Source organism: Convolutriloba macropyga, chromosome 1 (genome assembly GCF_964194025.1).
Source record: "Convolutriloba macropyga chromosome 1, txConMacr16.3, whole genome shotgun sequence".
Lineage (NCBI taxonomy): Eukaryota > Metazoa > Xenacoelomorpha > Acoela > Convolutidae > Convolutriloba > Convolutriloba macropyga.
Window position 1 is genome coordinate 4905423 of NC_134468.1, and position 17990 is coordinate 4923412.

Below are 17990 nucleotides of genomic sequence, written 5' to 3' on the forward strand. Positions count from 1 at the left end.
TGCCAAGACTTGGGTAGCTGAGCCACGACTTGAGACATTTCTGGGCAGAGAGAGGCCAAGACTTGGGTTTTTCTGGGCAGCGCAGAACCCAAGTCTTGGGTTTCTCTGAGCAGAGTTAAGGTTGACATCATGAAGATCCTTTGTTTTAATTTAATGAGGGCAATTTTTTTAATAAATTTGGCGCCCAATTACACGTTTTCTGTCAAAAAAATCATTTGCAGTTGAAATTCGTGAACTTCGCCCCAAGACTTGGGGCCTCTCTGGGCGAGAAAATCCAAGTCTTGGGTTTCTCTGCCAAGTCCTAGAATTGGTTTCTTCTCTTGACGTTCACTGATATACAAACATCCCCATTATAGAAGTAAAAACTGAGTGTTTTATTTCCAAATAGGACCCATGCTTATGTATTAGGTCTCAAAAAAGATTAGCTGTAAATTGAAGTTCAAAAAAAAAACGAAGCATTTGCAGGTTAGGTGGATCAAATAAAATTTTGACTGTTTCACACATGAAACTGTCAGTGCCACCTGCAGAACTGGTGGTTAGATCCCAAAATAAAAGCCTAAACCAATAAAAAGTGAGGAAAAAATTAATGTAATGATTTTGCGGTCGGTTCAACTAATTCTTTTCCAGTTTCCGAAAAGGTAATTTCTAAAATTTTGTCACCTTCGAGAATTCAACAAGAAATTTTGTCCCATATCTTTCTCTGCGAGTCTTCGTTTTTTGTGTATCAACGATTGAGGAGTTATAAGCTGAGTTTCATTTGGTTCCTAATATAGAGACTTTTTCGTTGTTTTGCAAAATGTATTTTTAAAATATTTTTTTTTCAAGCTAGTCAAGGAGTTGTTCAAATCTACTGGGACTACAAATGAAACTCCCCCTATATCACTGGGATCCAAGTCAAAAAGAACTTTTCATCTAGCTTGCTTAGGAAAAAAGTTAGATTTTCAAACGGTTTTTTCGTTGTTTTGAAAAATGTATTTCTAAAATAATTTTTTTTCAAGCTAGTCAAGGAGTTGTTCAAATCTACTGTTACTACAAATGAAAGTTCCCCTGTATCACTGGGATCCAAGTCGAAAAGAGTTTTTGACCTAGATTGCTTAGGAAAAGAGTTAGATTTTCAAACGGTTTTTTCGTTTGTTTTGCAAAATGTATTTCTAAAATATTTTTTTTTCCAGCTAGTCAAGGTGTTGTTCAAATCTACTGTTACTACAAATGAAAGTTCCCCTATATCACTGGGACCAAGTCAAAAAGAGTTTTTGACCTAGATTGCTTATGAAAAAAATTAGATTTTCAAATGGTTTTTTCGTTGTTTTTTAAAATGTATTTTTAAAATATATTTTTTTCAAGCTAGTCAAGGAGTTGTTCATATCGAGCGTTACTACAAATCGAAGTTCCCCTATATCCTTAAAATCCAATTCATTTTTTTTGCTTTGGGATGTTGTTTTATGTATATTTGTAATGTTTGCTATTGTAATGGTCTTTTTTAGCTATAGCTCTTCATTTCTCTTCAACAGTGAGTATTGAATTTGTATTTTTAAGGACCTCTTTGGCCTTGAAAATGTGACCATACCTTACCAAGAGCCACGAACATAGTTTAAATAGCATTCATAATCATAATTGGAGCTTTATTTGTACTTTAGGGTACTCAAACTTATGTTAAAAGTGCACCATGAACCTAGAAAATGCACCATTCTAACCCTCTGTCCAGAAAAAATCAAGTCTTGGATCCTTTCAGCCAAGAGAAATCCCAAGTCTTGTGTCTTGCCTGCCAAGAGGTCACCAAGTCTTAGTTGTACTCTGCACAGAGTGATCAAAGACTTGGACCTTCTCTGGGCAGAGACCCCCAAGTCTTGATTTTTCTCTGTCAATAGAAACCACAGAGATCGACCCTGGAGTGTTCTCTTAGCAGCCTTGTATTTGACATGATCAGACTCTGAATCAGGCCTGATGGTCTCTGGAGGCTCAGTACGGGTACGCATAGATTGGCGACTACGAATCAATGTATTTAATGCAAAACTAAGACAATTCTGATATGTAGCTATTCAAATACCAAAAAAGGAAAGTTTGAAAAAGTTTCATTTTTGTGTGTAAATGTCTACAACGTCTTTTTGATGGCCTACCTTGACACTAATCTTCTCGCAGATGCAGCATCCTGCTCTTTCAGTTCCTTCAGAATAGCTGTCGACATTTTCTTGTCCGCTCTCTTCTGTTCCACACCTTTGTCGCCCTGGCCCACATTCACCCTCCATCTAATGGGCGTGTCACCGTCTCTGGCAGGATCTGTTTCAGTATTGTTGTTCTCTGACCATGCGTTAAATTTTGGATTCTCAGCTGTCATCTCGGGACTGGTTTGTTCCTCCGCTCTGGCAAAAGAGGGTGCCATGGCTGCGAATGTTTGCACAGCTGCCGGAATCATTGTGTTCTTGTAAGGTTTTTCCAATCTGTTCCCCCTCTTCCAGGAAAAAAATTAACAATAGTTTCGACAGAGTTTTGGTCATATTTCAAAAAAAAACGTATTCATTGGGCCATTTATTTACACTTCATTCATTTAAAAAATTTGCCTTAAATACTTAATTAGGGGCTTAATTATTCCGAAGAAATAATAAAATCCAGCACATTTTTTTTGAATGAAACAGAAAAAAATAACCAAGCAAAGCCACTGAATTTTTTTTGCAGATCATTCTTGACGTTTTTGACATGTTAGAACTATGGAAAAAATTAATATTTTGCCTTTTTGATTTCTGATTCTACAGGATACGTTTCTCGTTAGAGGTCATGTTCGATATCTAACATTGTCAAGGCCTGATTTGTCAATGTCTTAAAAGCCGTGCATCAAAAAACTATTTCTAGATAACGCACAAGTTATATTAAAATGAAATGCCTAAAAATCTAAATAATTATAAAATACAAATATATAGTTACAATATCACTGCTGAATGGTAAAGGGAATAGATTAACAACTCATCGAATTAAAAAATCTAGAAACGAATGATAAAAATTTAAAAACAACTAAAGATTTGAAGGTTTAATTCCTTGAGGTAAATTTACAATTGTTCAATTATGTTCAATTGTAAAGACGCTGAATTCCACTCCATAATTTAAGACAGTTTAACTAACCACTAAAGTTTGACAAAATTTTGACAAGTTCTTTGTTCTTTTTCTTATCGTGTACAAGAGATAGATAGCCTGTGCTATTATAACAAAAAGATTTATTCTACAGACGGCGTAAAATTAGTTATAAAATTCACATTCATTCGTATGAACAGACGAGCATGCGTATGAATTTTTTTTTACTATTACACAAATAAGCTGAAGACTTTATTTTTTCATGCGTTTGTGGCGCTGAATCTGTTTTTTAAAGAAAAATTCACAGCAAAATAACAGTGACAATTCGAAGCGTCTCAGAATGAGGATTTTATCTGAAACTGAGCATCAAAAGATGGCAAATAACCAAAAAAATGTAGATTTTAAGATGTATAGGTTATTGGTTTTCTTCTAAAGGAAACATAGATAGTTAAGCTGTGATAAAAGCGGTGGATCAATCCTATGGAAAAATCGGTTATATTTCAGGAGAAATTGGCCGGCTACGAGTTAAGCAGACAATGAAAAATTAGACGATAGATAGATATTGATTGGTTAACAAAATAATCATAAGTTTGTCTGTCCACTAGTTTTGGTGTGCGATCAGGTTGCTCTCCACTTATTCCTTTTTATAGCCTCCACACACAGCCCCCTCCCCCCACGTTGGGGGGGGGGGGGTTGGAACCACAGATACGCCAATGTAACGCTAGTCGACTTTCATATATTTCGCTTTTTATGGAGCTTTTGGAACCGGTCAATCATAACTTGAGAAACACAATTTTATATATCAGCTAATGGTCAACTTTTTCAACTACGTCGGCAAAACCTATCGGTTTATTCGTAGATTACTCAAAACATCGCAAATCGCCATTAACAGCACGTTGATTTGGCTTAATGAATCTCACAGAAAACTGTAGAAATGTTCCGTTAGAGAGCCTTGAGCAAAGAATGAAGCAAACGGAGTTTCAAAGAATACAATGACGCGGGAGGTATAAAAAATCATCAATTTAACTTTGAAGAGATGTTAGAATGCTACTAAAAAATGATTTCCGGAGACCCGAACTATAGGGAAATTTTGAAAATAAGCGATCAAAAACGAAGGAAGTTAATTCACCTCAGAAACCAATAAATTTATTCCAATTCAGATGAACTCAAAAAGAAATTAAAACCTAACCAAAATGTTTTTTTTTCGCCAGAAGTTAATGAAAATTGATTACGTTTTTCCGATGCTCAAAAAATTTTTTAAGCAGAATTTTAAAGAAAATCGGGGTTTTTTTCTCACATAAACTGACGTTTCATGAGTTCAAGAATTTGAGATTATAATGGTCACATTCATGAAATTGCTCAAATATATTTTTGACAGTTAGTTCTATACACTTTTTGATCAGTTAATGTCAATACGATGATATAAAATAAAAAATCCGAAGACTTTTTCAATCAAATTTGAGCTTTGACCTCTTAGAGTTAATGCACATTTTATAAAAATGTTTCCTTATTCCTTTACAAAAGATAACCAATATGTTTTCCCCAGTCGAGACCAGATGGTTATCGTGCAAGATTCTGCCAGAATCTTGCAAAAACTGCCTATCTTGCAAGATCTGACAGAAAAATGGTTGTCTTGCAAGATCTGGCAGAAAAATGGTTATCTTGCAAGATTCTTGCAAGTTCGTTCCGGTTGAGCTGTCCTTTTATTGCCTCTCATTCATGCAACACATTTCATTTCGACCAGAAATTTACTTAAGAATCAGTTGCGTGTTTTTTAAGAAAAAAAATAATTTGAATAGATTTTAAATCTGGAAATATGAATTATCTGAAGAAAACAAATTAAAATCAACCTTTGAGAGCTGTTAACACAAAATAAATTACTATCAAAAATTATTTTCCTTCAACTTTATCAAGATTTACGAAACTACACGTCTATATTACCTTTTCTGATGACAAAATTATGTATTATTATTCTGTGCATCTTAAACAGCTTTATTTCGTTTAATTTAGCTCCTTACGCTTAATTTTTCTTGCCAATGCCCAAAAAATTTGATGCTTAGATTAATACTTTTCTGATGTTTTTTTAATAATTGTCTTTCGCTTTTTTTGTTGATGCGCAAAATATGTGTACATTTGAATATTGCAACCGTTTTAACGTTTTCTTTCCAAGTGTAAGGTCTTTTCAAGTGTAAGAAAGTTTTTTTTGCAAACGGCTATCTTGCAAGATTCTTGCAAAACGAACGGTTATCTTGTAAGATTCTGGCAGAACGAATGGCTATCTTGCAAGATTCTTGCAAAAAATGGTTATCTTGCAAGATCTTGCAAGATTCTGGCAGAAATTCTTGCAAGACGATGTATCGTCTTGCAAGATTCTGCCAGATTCTGGCAAAATCTTGAAAGATAACCATTCGGATCCGGCTTGGGTTATCACGATGGAGAAATGCTGCACTAAATTTTATTGCATTGTTGATTTCAGAATCCAAGTATTTCAAAATTTTCTCTTCCACAAAAATTAAGGCGAGATATTGCCAGAATTATAAATTTCTGACAAAAATAATTCCAGAATGGGATAGTTCCGAAACGATCTGTTTTCAGTGTAACTACATAGAACCCGCAAAAAATGCACAAAGCAATTCGAGGAAGAGAACTTCATTGTGAAGAGTTTATTAAAATCAATGTTATTTCTAAGCAACCAGAAAAATCAAAGACATTTTCATTATAAGATAAAAAGTTTTAAGAGATTGACAAGGTTCTTCCTACAATTATAAAGAAGTTTGAGAATGAGCTAATATATCAATCATGATCACTCAAGTATTCCAGAACGGCTAAATTAGGCCTTTTGGAATACTGTTTTGGAATGCATTCTTTTTGTGAAGCACACTTAATATTGTCTGCATTTGAATCTTTTCCGTTTGATAGACTAAAAATTGTAACAAAAATTTCAAATGTTTGCTAAAACTCAATACATTGACTTTTTGATATATTCAAAAGGTTGCCAACACAACAGTAAAATAACAAATTGGTTCAATTAGCCTTCATCTTTCGCATTTGTCAACCAAAGATCAAAAACTACCAATTAACCTCTGGAGGTCGTATTTTCACAAAAAAAGTTTGACAAGCAAAATTTATTGAATATTTTTTTCAGGATGAACTGAAGAATACTCTCCGATTTACTATGAAAAACAATTTCCCGTTGTTTCTAAATGCTGGCCTAACATACTCAATCTTTTTCCAAACTTTTCTATTGTCTTAGAAGTCATCATGAAAACAGATAGGTTTCATTTTGTCGAACTTAGGTAGCTCAGATCTGCCGTTCTGAAAATTCAAAATTGAGTAGGGGTGAGTTTGCCAAGCGGATGACTGCTCCTAGTCCTTGTTACAAAGAAATGTAGTAGAGGCAAAGTTGCGCAATTTGATTGAGCTAAGAACAATATAGTGTAGAATTGTGCGTTGATTAATTAGTTTTCGTGATACTATTCGAACCTACCAATGTTTTGGCGGATAACTTTTACAATAACTTTTATAACATGGACCAAAATTTCTGTGAACTACTACTTTTCACGCGCAGTCAAACTTCAATTTTTCACCAAAATTTCTGTGAACTACTACTTTTCACGCGCAGTCAAACTTTTCACGTACATCAATAAATCTGATGCTCAAAACATATCACAATATATAGCGCTCCAAAAACGGCTCTAATTTAATGTAATTTAAACATAAAACGTGATTTTTTTAGATCTTACCGACTAACAGTTTAACCAACGTTCTATCAGCGAACACAAATTCACACTCTCTGTCCAGTATCTTATAATGGAGAGAAATTTTTTGACCGGTTATCGGTGTACTGAATTTTCTATGCACAGAAGGATTTGATTGAAGTACAAGAAGGTCCACGCGCTTTCAAAGCAAACACTATATTAGGAGATCTACGCAACGAGGACGCTTTATCAGTCTATTTTTGCTTTAAAAAATAAGTAACATAAAACAAATATCACTTGGTTAGCTTTTGAAAGACGTAGCACCCGATTATTAATTTTCGGCTGCTATGCTATAAAACTAGCAGCCAATTTGAAAAAAAAACAAACTAGCGTTACAGTGCTATTATTGTAAGTATCATGCAAATTAACAATAAAACTTGAACGCGCAAAACAGTTTGAATATAATTGGAGATAAAGCCTTCTGATAAATATTGCTTAACTAAGTTAAACCAGAATTGTTTGCACTCAATCAGATTTATTTTAAAAATTCGGATTCACACTTTGGTTCTGCACATAAAAATCGACATAAACAGACTAACGTCGGAAGATTATTCTCGAACGACTGGCGAAGTAATCAATTGAGAAGGGGGAATAGGCTAGAAAATAGAATTTTAAGGTGCAAAAACTTCTGATTAAGGAGGGGTTCTAACCCACGACCTTTCGCATTAGAGGCGGGGACATTCATCTCTACGCAACACGTCTATGCAAGGTCACCAGTCACAATGGTTTAGCAACAGACTATTTCTGAATGCGTGAAATTCAAATCGATCAAAATGACCAAAAAGGTGAAGCGTGAAAGTCACGCAAGATGTGAAATCGAAAGAATGTTCTAAAAAAATTGAAGAGACAATTTTTCAGTTGAACGAAACTTCGTTCGAGAGCAATTAACGATAACAAAATCAACATTTTTCGAACGGAATCGTTTGACAAGTTCGGATCAAATTAATGGAACTGAACGGCAGATAAAATTATCACAAAATTGAAACATATCTGGCAGATTGTCAGAAGATAGCCGGCAATAGCTTTGTGGATCTGCAGTCGCAAAAAGATAGTGAAAAGGACTAAAAAATTCTTTATACTAAATGATGAGATGCTAGATTTTGATTAAAAATCACTGTATAATTTACTGCTGCTTCCATTAGCTGCTCGCAAATAAACTTCAATTAGAGTGTCATTGTTGAGAGTGAGTTAAGTTACGTATGACCAAAAACTCATTCACGCGAATGCAAAAAATTCGCAACACAGATTGAAAACTGACGTCTTGCAAGCAATTCAATTGAAATTGCATGAACGAATGAACAAAATTCCTGGTATAAATCCCGAAATAAAAAACAAAGCAGGACAAGTCCTGATCTACAATTCAAAGAATTTTCATTGACTGAACAAAAAACTAGACCTAGATTGGACAATGAATAGATTTGGAATACCATTCAGAAAAATCCGAAAATTGAAAAAACAGAAAATCAAAGTCAAAATGCCGCATGTGAAGAAAAAGCCACTAGCGAGAAAACGAATTTTTGCTCAAATATCCTTTTCTCACTCTACTTCAAATTTAAAATTTCACGCCGCAAAACCACTCGATTTTTCGCCCCACTTCCTGTTTTGGCGTGAAAAAAAAATCATGAAAATGTGTGAGCAGACCTTAAAAAGACAGTTGTGTTGTTTTCACAAGTAATGTATACTGCCTGGGAAAAAAGTGATAATATTCAAACATTGAACTTTGACCGAAACTTTTTGTTCGGAAACGAGGGGCACTCGAGCGCATGGCATGCCTGGAAATATTTGTCAAATCGCTGTGACACTTTTGCTCCCTTTTGGATTGAGTGAAAGCTTTTTTTCATTTGTTTGACTCAACAACTTTTGGTGAATAACAAATTTTAGTTTTTAATTTTGAGCAACCACTGTGTAATCAGTGAATATTGAGAAACCACTCCAAAAGCAACCCAGCATTTTTTTTCATCTTTTCACCCAAAACTGAAGGCTTGTAATTGTACTTACAATTGATCTCCACAAGTATCTATCTTGATACAAGAATGCACTTACATTAATGAGCCTTCCTTCTAACTATGCAAAAAGCTGGGTGCCAAAATTGACCTTGAACACTAAACTCACATATTTGATTTACACAAAACACATTTTCGAACATCATTTACAGTGACAACTGGGGGGCAAATTTATCTGTTCACACTCAGTATCTAAGCAGACTGCGGTTTGAGTCCTTTCGGATTTCAGTCTGAAAATAGAGTCGTTAATATAACGCAGAACCGATAGCAAACTTCCAAAATGTCCTCAATGTCTGTAAATGAGCGTGCATCGTCTAATGTTCTACATGTGTACTATCATCGAACACGAGGAGTTTAAATCTTGATCTTGGTTCGTCTCCAGTGTCTCCTCTTTGCATTGTACCTGATGGTGTTGTTGGTCTTCATTCGCACCCACTGAGGCAAAGGACGATTCTGCTTCATCTTCTTAGCCAGGCGAACCTTCTTGTAAAGGTTCTTTATGCTGCCCATGCTAGCTCTGAAAAACATATGATTCAATTATTTCCGTGAGAAGCGTTCGATTTTTCTAGTTAATGCCCTCCAGTACGTCATGTGAACCCAATAACTTATGCCTGCTTACACCGCAAATCGTTGACTTATTTATTATAGCACCTACGTTTCGGCGTTGCAAATAATATGCACCCAAAGAGGGGGGGGGGAGCTAAAACGGAATAGATCTCGGTCATTCGGCCGATTTTTAGACTGACTAGTAAAGCTAGTCATTTTGGATTTCTGACCACCAACATACACAAATGTAAGGAACAGAAAACTTACATCTAATACTTATACACTATTCCAAACACTGTGTTTATATAACAATGTAGCAGGTCATAAGTGTCCAATTGACAAAAGGTGGTGGCCTAATCCTGTAAGATGGCAAATCAATCAACGTTAAATTTCTAAAAACAACAGTTAAAAATTCAATCTATATATGGTAAAATTTTCCAGACACCGTTTGATTTTTACCTCCAACAGTAATGACACTTATCAGCTATATTAGAGTTCAATGAAAATCACATTATTTCAAACTATCGCAGATTTTTAAAATAAATCGCTTAAATTTCTCGATGTGGAATATAAGGTTTTGCTTCAGCGCAATGAATACCAAAAACTCTCACCAACTCTTCTAACTCTCTCAAATTAATGAGCTGCAATTTCAACTTTCTCCTTCGAAACATTAAACACCGGGAAGATTGGAACTTAAGAAATATCATTCTATGCAGAGCTCTTACGATGAGCCCAGCCGGTCAGATTAACTGCACCAATTTCTAATTTTTAAAGATTGTCAATAAACTCATAAACATCATCACCCTCTTTAAAACAATGCAGCACTTTAGTCTCCCAAGAAACAAAGTCTTCGCTTTCGAAAGGATTGTAGTCTAAACTAGGCAAAGCCTCCATCACAGCGGAGCTTACTGCAAATTTTTGACAGCTAGCATTGCTCAATTTATTGCTCTCCTTTTCTTCACATATTGATTTATCTAAACCTTGTGTTACAATTTCACACCCTTTTTCTTCGAAACCGTTCACGAATTCACGCAGGCTATCTCGTATACACAAAATTTCATCAGTTAAATCATCGTTTTCAAGTTTTCTAGATTCCTCCAGGGTAGAAAAGTCGATTGAAAAAGAACAATCTGAAAACTGGCGTTCACATTTCTTGGACAGGTAGTTTGATTTTGATTTGCAACAAACATCAGCTTTGCCCCCATTCGCACAGCTTGAAGTTGAAACAGCACTCGTTTCTAAATCTAACACCTTCTCTAACGTACTGAACGACTCTATACTATTAGTATCGATCATCGATTCTCTAAATCCACTCCACTGAGAGACTTGAGATTCAGTTTCGCTACTCACATCAGTCTCGGATGCCTTCCGACATCTGCCTAACTTGTTAAACTTAGACTTGAAACATTTGCTCGGTTCCACTACGAACCCGACCTCACTTTGGTTTGCAGAATGTGGCCTGCTGTTTGGTCTGTAACAATTTAGAAAGGGAAGTTTTGAGGTCAATCGTTCCTCTTGATACGTCAACTGGTCGGCTCTGTTAACCATGTCTAAACATGACTCATACCACTTGAAGGGAACTTTGACGACCCCAAAACATTTGATTTTCTTTTGAATATTTTGTTCTGCACTGGCACTGTGATCAGTACACGTGCGCTTTCGACACAAAATACGCCTGTTTGATGCGATATTTGAGACTGTGTACGAGTTTATATTTAAACAGCCTTGACCAATCAACTCCCAGGTGTCTTTGGTTACGACAAACACGGGCAAATGTCCGTCTTTTCTGAACACAATTGCCTTCTCTTTAATTGACAAATAATTGATGGACACCTGTCGTCTAGACGAAGTACACATTTCCAGAGTTCGATTTATGCAACTGCGACCATTTATGCGCATCTGGAAAACTCTTTCAATGCCTTAACATTGAATAATCGGTTCTTTAGAATAGGTTTAACTATGTACAACTTCGTCAACATTCGCAGATTGCCTGATTAGCTACAAAAGACGTACGCGCTGTAGAATATATTAAATAACAGTTATCTAATTGAGCTGATGCAACAAACACCCATTTAAAAACCTTAAAAAAGATTTAAAAAGTCAAACTGCCCCACGTGAACAACAACGCACCCAAAAAACTGCTCAATGTCGTTTCCTCACTCTAAATTAAAATCAGTGTGGAAAAACAGGGAACTAAGACTTTGGAAATTCTCACAAGTAGCGACCCCAAAACAGTTATTTATATCTTACTGTGGAAAACCGATTGTGTTCAATCACTGGCTTATATTATGCTAAAAACGAGACAATCTACGTTGACGAAAGACGATACATACGCGAAAATCGAGGAAAAAGGAAAAAAAATTCACAAAAATCTGTTCACCAATTTCTGTAAAACTCTGCAGAAATTGGGAGGCCCTAAAAATTGTTCCCCAGAGGGCTTTGGGGTATTTGTTCAGCGAATACCGACAAGAGAGAACACAATAGATAACACAGTAAAATAAGAATGCCAGAACATAGCTTCACTCGGCTTTCAGATGCGCAACTATAAATATAAGCCGACTAAAGTTGGACAAATTACTCTCAAATAACAGGTGGGGCAGTTTAATTCGGAGGGGGCTAAAGCTTAGATGAGTTCAAAAAGATACCGACAAGGGAAGGGCTCGAACCTGCGACCTCCAGCGTGCTAGACTAAAGCATTAAGCATAGTCATAAGTTTTGAAATTTCTTACAACCGCTTTCGTACTAGCAACAGAATTGATTTCTGAATAAGAGCAATTTAGATAACCTAAAAATCAAGAAATCAAGCGTGAAAAAGTCGAACGAGAAGTGCTATCGAAAGGATACTCTAGAAATCTCAAAAAAGGTCAAAGGAAAGTTTTTCTCAAGATTTTCAACAGCCGCGAAACAGACCAGTGAGACCAGGTGGTTAACAAAATCACAAAGACCAAAGAAAAAAATTTCGTTGAAAATATAGTTCTGATTTACCCTAGTTTCAAATCAAATTTAAAGCCTTTATGTATTTTAAGTAATATAGCCTTATATTTATCAAGCTTGGCGACATCTACTCAATTTACAGTGTATATTTTGCATTTAGATTTGATAAGTGAGTGATATGATAAGTCATTTGATTCAGTGAGGTAAGTCGGGTATGATTATAAATTTATTACACCTCTCACTTAGGAACCTAGAAAAGCAAAAAACTTCATGCATACAGATTTTTGTGTGTGAGGAGTGGCAGAAGTCATAAAAAAATCGCATTATGCCAAAACCCGTGATCAAATGGTCGTAAGAAATATAGAAGACGGAAGAATAAAGCAAGAAAGTAAAGTTTTTTCCTCTTTTTCGGACTTTGCGGATTCTCCACTCAAGTAGCTACTCCGAAACAGTTCTTCACAACTTATTGTTGGACACAGTTTGTCTTCAAAAGTTGCTTACATTATGATAAAAAAGACGAGTGATCTTAACGAACGATGAAACAAACATACGTCGTGAGAAATGAGGGAACGATAAAATTAAAGAAAAAATTCACACATTTCTAAAAATTTCGCCAAAAAATGTGACTTCCCAACATTTATTCCCAGGGTACCCTAGGGTATATGATCAGCTACTACTGACAGGAGAGAACACACATTAGCCAACTACATTAAAACCACGTAAGGCGTCATGCACAAAATTTCAGTTGCAGAGTGATAGATGTCACCTAGAAAATTTATATTTTTACTTCTTTCGTGTGATCAAACGGCTGCACGGCCAACCAGTGGTTTGCTCATGTAGTAGAGATCTTGTACTTAGAGAGTCTAGCATAACGGGAGAGTATTAGAGCTTTAAGATAGTTACTTAGCGGCTATATATCTTCTTACGAATCTATTCTGTCCCCCCCCCAGCTTAGTGGGCTGATATTTTTACGCCCCCCCCCCAGGCGCACGTGCTATTTTGTTACATAGTAACGTGCTATATAAAGGCAAAAAATTTGTAACTGGGGGGTGGGAGCGTAAAAAACACTGGGGGGGGGGGGGGGGCGAAACCGAAAAGACCCCTTACAAAATTTGTTTGAGAGCACAGCAAATAAATAAATCTAGGTTTTGCTATTATATTAAAAAAATGAGAAGATTAAATTCAAGTAGCAACAAGAGTTATAATTTATAAATGATACAAAGTCATCAAATGCCCGCGAACAAACAATTATTGGCGATTTATCCTTCCTTCTACTGATTGACGCAAAAGGTGGTTGATTGATATGGAGGTGATTGAGGAAGGCTACTGTCCTGCTGACGAATAGACTAGAATCCATTGCAGCGTCTTTTCCATTCCTTTGATCAAGACTGCCACTATAATACACAATATAAATGATTGGACATTAGGTACACGATACGTAACCAATCAACCAAACTAATCTAAAAAAATATAGCCGCCATCGCCGTTTGCGAGCTGTGATATCTTGAATTTATTCTGCCCCCCCCCCCCCCCCAGCTTAGTGAGCATAATTTTTTATGACCCCCAGGCGCACGTGCTATTTTCTTACATAGTAACTTTCTATATAACTACATATAATTTGTAACTGGGGGGTCATAAAAACCACTGGGGGGGGGGGGGGGGAACAGAATCGATCCGATATCTTCATAGACCTGCAGTATTAAAAAGCCGGATCTATTCCGTTTCAGCCCCCCCCCCCCCCCCAGTGTTTTTTTATGACCCCCAATTACAAATTATGTGTTGTTATATAGCACGTTACCATTTAAGAAAATAGAACGTGCAACTGGGGGTCATTCAAAATTTATGCTCACTAAGCTGGGGGGGGGGGGGGGGGCAAAACAGAATAGATCCAAAAAGCCAATCATTATGAAAAATTGAAGAGCTCAAGCTGTGTGAAGTCAATAATTTTGTTTATACTTATAACTGGGTTTCTCGACGTCGGAAAAGTTTGTCTGAGGCATCAATTGACGACTATAAGTCTGAGTATTTATCTTAAACTATATTCGAGAAATTAATTTTGCCTGTTTTTTGGAGTGGGAACTTGATCTAACTTGAAAAATTGAAAAAGGAGGCCAAAAAACTTGCTCTCTGTCTGCATATCCAGAAACCGCATAATATGCCAACAATAGAAATAATACGAACTTTTTGAGTGTCTAAACCAGAGACTGCGTATATGCGTTTGTGTATATTGGCTATAATTTAATCGGTACTAACGTCCTTAACGATATTGTCGTCTTTCTGTCCGTCCGCTTGTCTCTCCCTTTCCTCAGCCGCTCTCTCTATCTCCTCTTTCCTCTGTTGATCTCTCTTCACCTTCTCAGGATCTTTCAAGCCCCTCGCCTCTTCCAAATTGCGACGACTCTCAGCTGCCTCCGCTGCACGTCTCCTCCGATCGTTCTGCATAACACGAAGACAGTCAAACAATGACCAGTGCCAGCGAAAAAGATCTAATTGGCTGGATTAACGAGCACCTAATTAAACTCTAGATCATGAAATACCGTTAAAAAAAGAATATTTTTCTCAAAGCTCAGTGCTTAGTTTTCTCAGTGCTTAGTTTTAATCTCAGTGCTTAGATCATGAAATACCGTTGAAAACATAATATTTTTCTCAGTGCTTAGTTTTAAAAACAGAGTATTTTTCTGTGATAACAAAAAAAACCAGAAAAAATTGACTTCTTATCTGGTAAGGCTGGGATCATTTATAAAAGAGGCGGTTCCTATTGAAAAAAACCATGATTGTCATTACACGTTACAAGCAGAACGTTAAAAAACTAGCAAAACACTTTCGGAAATACTTCATTAATCCGAGCGCTCTCGGTTCCGAGCTCTAATTACATTCGGCTTCCCGGATCATTGGCAACTTAATTATCTTGAGATTTTATTGTTCTCATCTGGTCCGTACCTTCACCCAGCTCAGTGGGTTCATATTACGTGCAACCCCCGAACGCCCGTGTCATCTTTTCACTAAAAATTAATAATATGCAACTTAAAAAGACAAGCGTACAGTCGCTTCAAAAGTCATATCGGATCTTTTCAGTTTAATACCCCAGCTTAATGGGTCGATGAAAGAAGTTTTGTTAGGAAACACTTCAAATCATTAAGCCCCAACCGAATTCCATAACGGATCAATTCTGCCCCGCCCTTAGTTATAGGGCACAAACTTTACGATGTGCCCGTGCTAATTGTCTATATCAACTCAATTGTTAAGTGTGAGGTGAAACCGAATAGAGAATGAACTAAAAACGCAATTACACAGGGGAGCCGGAACAGGATAGATCCGCATTATGTAACATAATCAGAACTGATTGGAACGGATCAGGATATATCTCAAGAACTAAGATTATAATTCCAGCTACAAACGTTTGGCTACTAAATTATGTTATTTGAAACGCCATCGCTTCAAGTAATGGTTAAGTGACTCTGCTTGAAGTCGCTGAGAACTTCTGGCGTTTATCGAGAAACGCGAAGCTGGTTTGAGATATTAAGTCAGAATTTCGAAGTGACTTCTGCAGAGTCACTTAACAATGCTTAAAACACGAAACGTGCACTTTTTAAAATGACGAAAGTCAAGAGAAGTCAACTTCTGGCTAAGTACCAACTTCTGGCATTTTAACTTCTGGCACTGCAGACTTTCGAAACTTCAAAATGTGCACGTGAGTGTTTTAAGCATAGGTTACGTGATTCTGATAAGTCACTGAGAAAAGTAGAGAAAAACGTAGCAGTTAAATATAAGCCCGAATTTCAAACAAAATTTAGCAGAGTGACTTATCCTAGCTACGAAGACGCACTTGGCAAGTTGTAACATGCCAGCTAAGTAACATAACCGGCTAACGTCGGACGAATTGTTCTCAAACGACCGGCGAGCGGTTGGCTTCGTCAGTAGCTAGGTACGGTTTAGTGAGGCTAGCATTAGCTTAAATTGAAGGGGCGTAAGTGAGCGTAGCGGGGGGTGCACCGGGGGACTGATGGGGTGGCAACAGTGGGGGGGGGGGGGTCAATCTCTACAAACCGCCTTTCGCAACATGAGTATAAGTCTCCAAATCAGTTTCTGTGAATCACATACTTGGAGACCAGTGAGCTGAAAGGCTCTCAGAAAATTTGATGCCCCCTGGGCGCTACCTGGTTATCCCGTTTTTGAGAACGAAAAGTCAAATGCGTTAGACAAAAAATTGGTCAAGCAAAAAATCGCATAAGACCGACAGGACTAATATAATTGCTACAAACTTCGTTTAATAAAAGCTGCGAAAGAGTAGACTTGCATGCCGTATAATACAGATAGAAACAGATACAGATCTATATTGAAAAATCGACGCCGCTCAAAAAGCTATGTAAAAAACATTCAGCTATAAATCAATAAAGCTTGTTGAAATTCTTTCCACAGAAGCCTCAAAACAGAGTAGATCCGTTAATTTAATAACTGGATATGTTCAAAAAATTCAACAAATAAATTGGCTATTTTCCATTATTGCCCCTTCACAATGTAAAAAAAATTAAAATTTAAGATCTCTGCAATGCCAGTTTGATGCCAGATCTCTGGAATGCCAGTTTTAAAACTGTCGGCATTTTGAAGATTTCAAATTGTATAATTCAGCCAAGGTCAGTTTGAAATTCTCATACCAATACGCGGTTCTCGATTAACACCAGCTTTTCTCAGTGATTTCATCAGAGTCACTCAACACATACTTAAAGTTAACTTCTGGCAATGGATTTAGAGCCTTCTGGCGGACTTTCTGCATTTGAAAACTTGCACGTGCATGTTTTAAGTATTTGTTACCGGACCTGACTCTGACGAAGTCACTGCAAAAATTTGACATAACTGAGAACCCCGTAGCGTGTACAAGTCAGAATTTGAAAATGGTTTCAGCAGTAACGTAACCTTGATTGAAACAGTAATTGGTGCTATATATAGGATCTGGCTCTGGAGTAAATTCTAGTCTATGAAACATATGGTCCACTAGGAAACGATGTTCTGTTACAGCAACCCCGCCGCCCAGCACTCTAACGCTTTGCCTCTTCAAGAAAACTGTATACTGATACGCAATACCTCCTCACGTACCATAGTTGACTAAAATGGGCACAATTTGAGCAGTAGGGAATCTATGGGCAAAGACCACGCAAGATTAACACCGTACTTAGTTTATGAATAGTAAGTTCTCACCGCTTCTTCCCTTGTTTCCCGGACTTCCGGATCGCAGCAGTTTCCCATGACAGACCAGATGCCTGCAGCCTGATGGCAACGATGACTAAGATATGATTAAATGAAGAAAATGGGCCTTGTAAACAATTATCTGATGATGAAGGCTCACAAAATTGAAATTTTTACATTCTGTACAAATTTACAGTCGTTTTCCATAAACTACATCTGAAATCACATAACCCACAATTAATAGGTTTTTTCAGATTCATTGAGCAGTGCTGATAATTCATCATGTACGTAATCATATGGCTAATTAGGTACCAATGGAGGTACCAATGGAGAAAGTCAAACAGTAGCCAAAAATTATCCGCCCAAACCAATGCCCAAGTTGTACCAAAAATATTACTTAGATGCGATTCTCTAGACATGTAACGCCTTTGGAACTGTCCCCTTTTCCCCGCGTCGAATATGACCATCTGTAATTGATTGTATCTTTTCCGCTCAGCAGCCC

At 36.8% G+C, this 17990-nt stretch overlaps 2 protein-coding genes across 8 annotated transcripts in view; both read right to left on the bottom strand.

Annotated features, from left to right (window-relative positions):
• Nucleotides 1–3237, bottom strand: part of LOC142344885 (uncharacterized) — a 71635-nt gene extending 68398 nt beyond the window's left edge. For 3 of the 7 annotated variants that reach the window (XM_075396984.1, XM_075396949.1, XM_075396941.1), the window contains exons 1-2: nucleotides 3115–3237; nucleotides 2118–2449 (exon numbers count right to left, since the gene is read on the bottom strand). In XM_075396984.1, coding sequence (XP_075253099.1) covers nucleotides 2118–2413 — 296 coding nt within the window. In that variant the 5' untranslated portion in view covers nucleotides 2414–2449; nucleotides 3115–3237. Of the gene's footprint in view, nucleotides 1–2117; nucleotides 2580–2955 lie in introns of those variants that run through there. The other 4 variants (XM_075396932.1, XM_075396975.1, XM_075396958.1 and 1 more) reach the window with 4 other exon arrangements.
• Nucleotides 3238–13440: 10203 nt separating this feature from the next.
• On the bottom strand, nucleotides 13441–17700 carry LOC142344920 (uncharacterized). The gene is made up of 3 exons (XM_075396998.1): nucleotides 17501–17700; nucleotides 14558–14740; nucleotides 13441–13698 (listed from the first exon to the last, which is right to left on the bottom strand). The coding sequence occupies exons 1-3, from the start codon at nucleotides 17546–17548 to the stop codon at nucleotides 13687–13689; spliced, it is 243 nt and encodes an 80-aa protein (XP_075253113.1). The 5' UTR covers nucleotides 17549–17700; the 3' UTR covers nucleotides 13441–13686.
• Between the last annotated feature and the right edge of the window lie 290 nt (nucleotides 17701–17990).

Coding starts and splice junctions, on each gene's coding strand:
- LOC142344920 (XM_075396998.1), bottom strand. CDS start 17,548: ATGGGAAACTGCTGCGATCCGGAAGTCCGGGAAACAAGGGAAGAAGCG. Junction 14,741..17,500: donor GGGAAACAAGGGAAGAAGCG/GTGAGAACTTAC, acceptor CGTGTTATGCAG/AACGATCGGAGGAGACGTGC.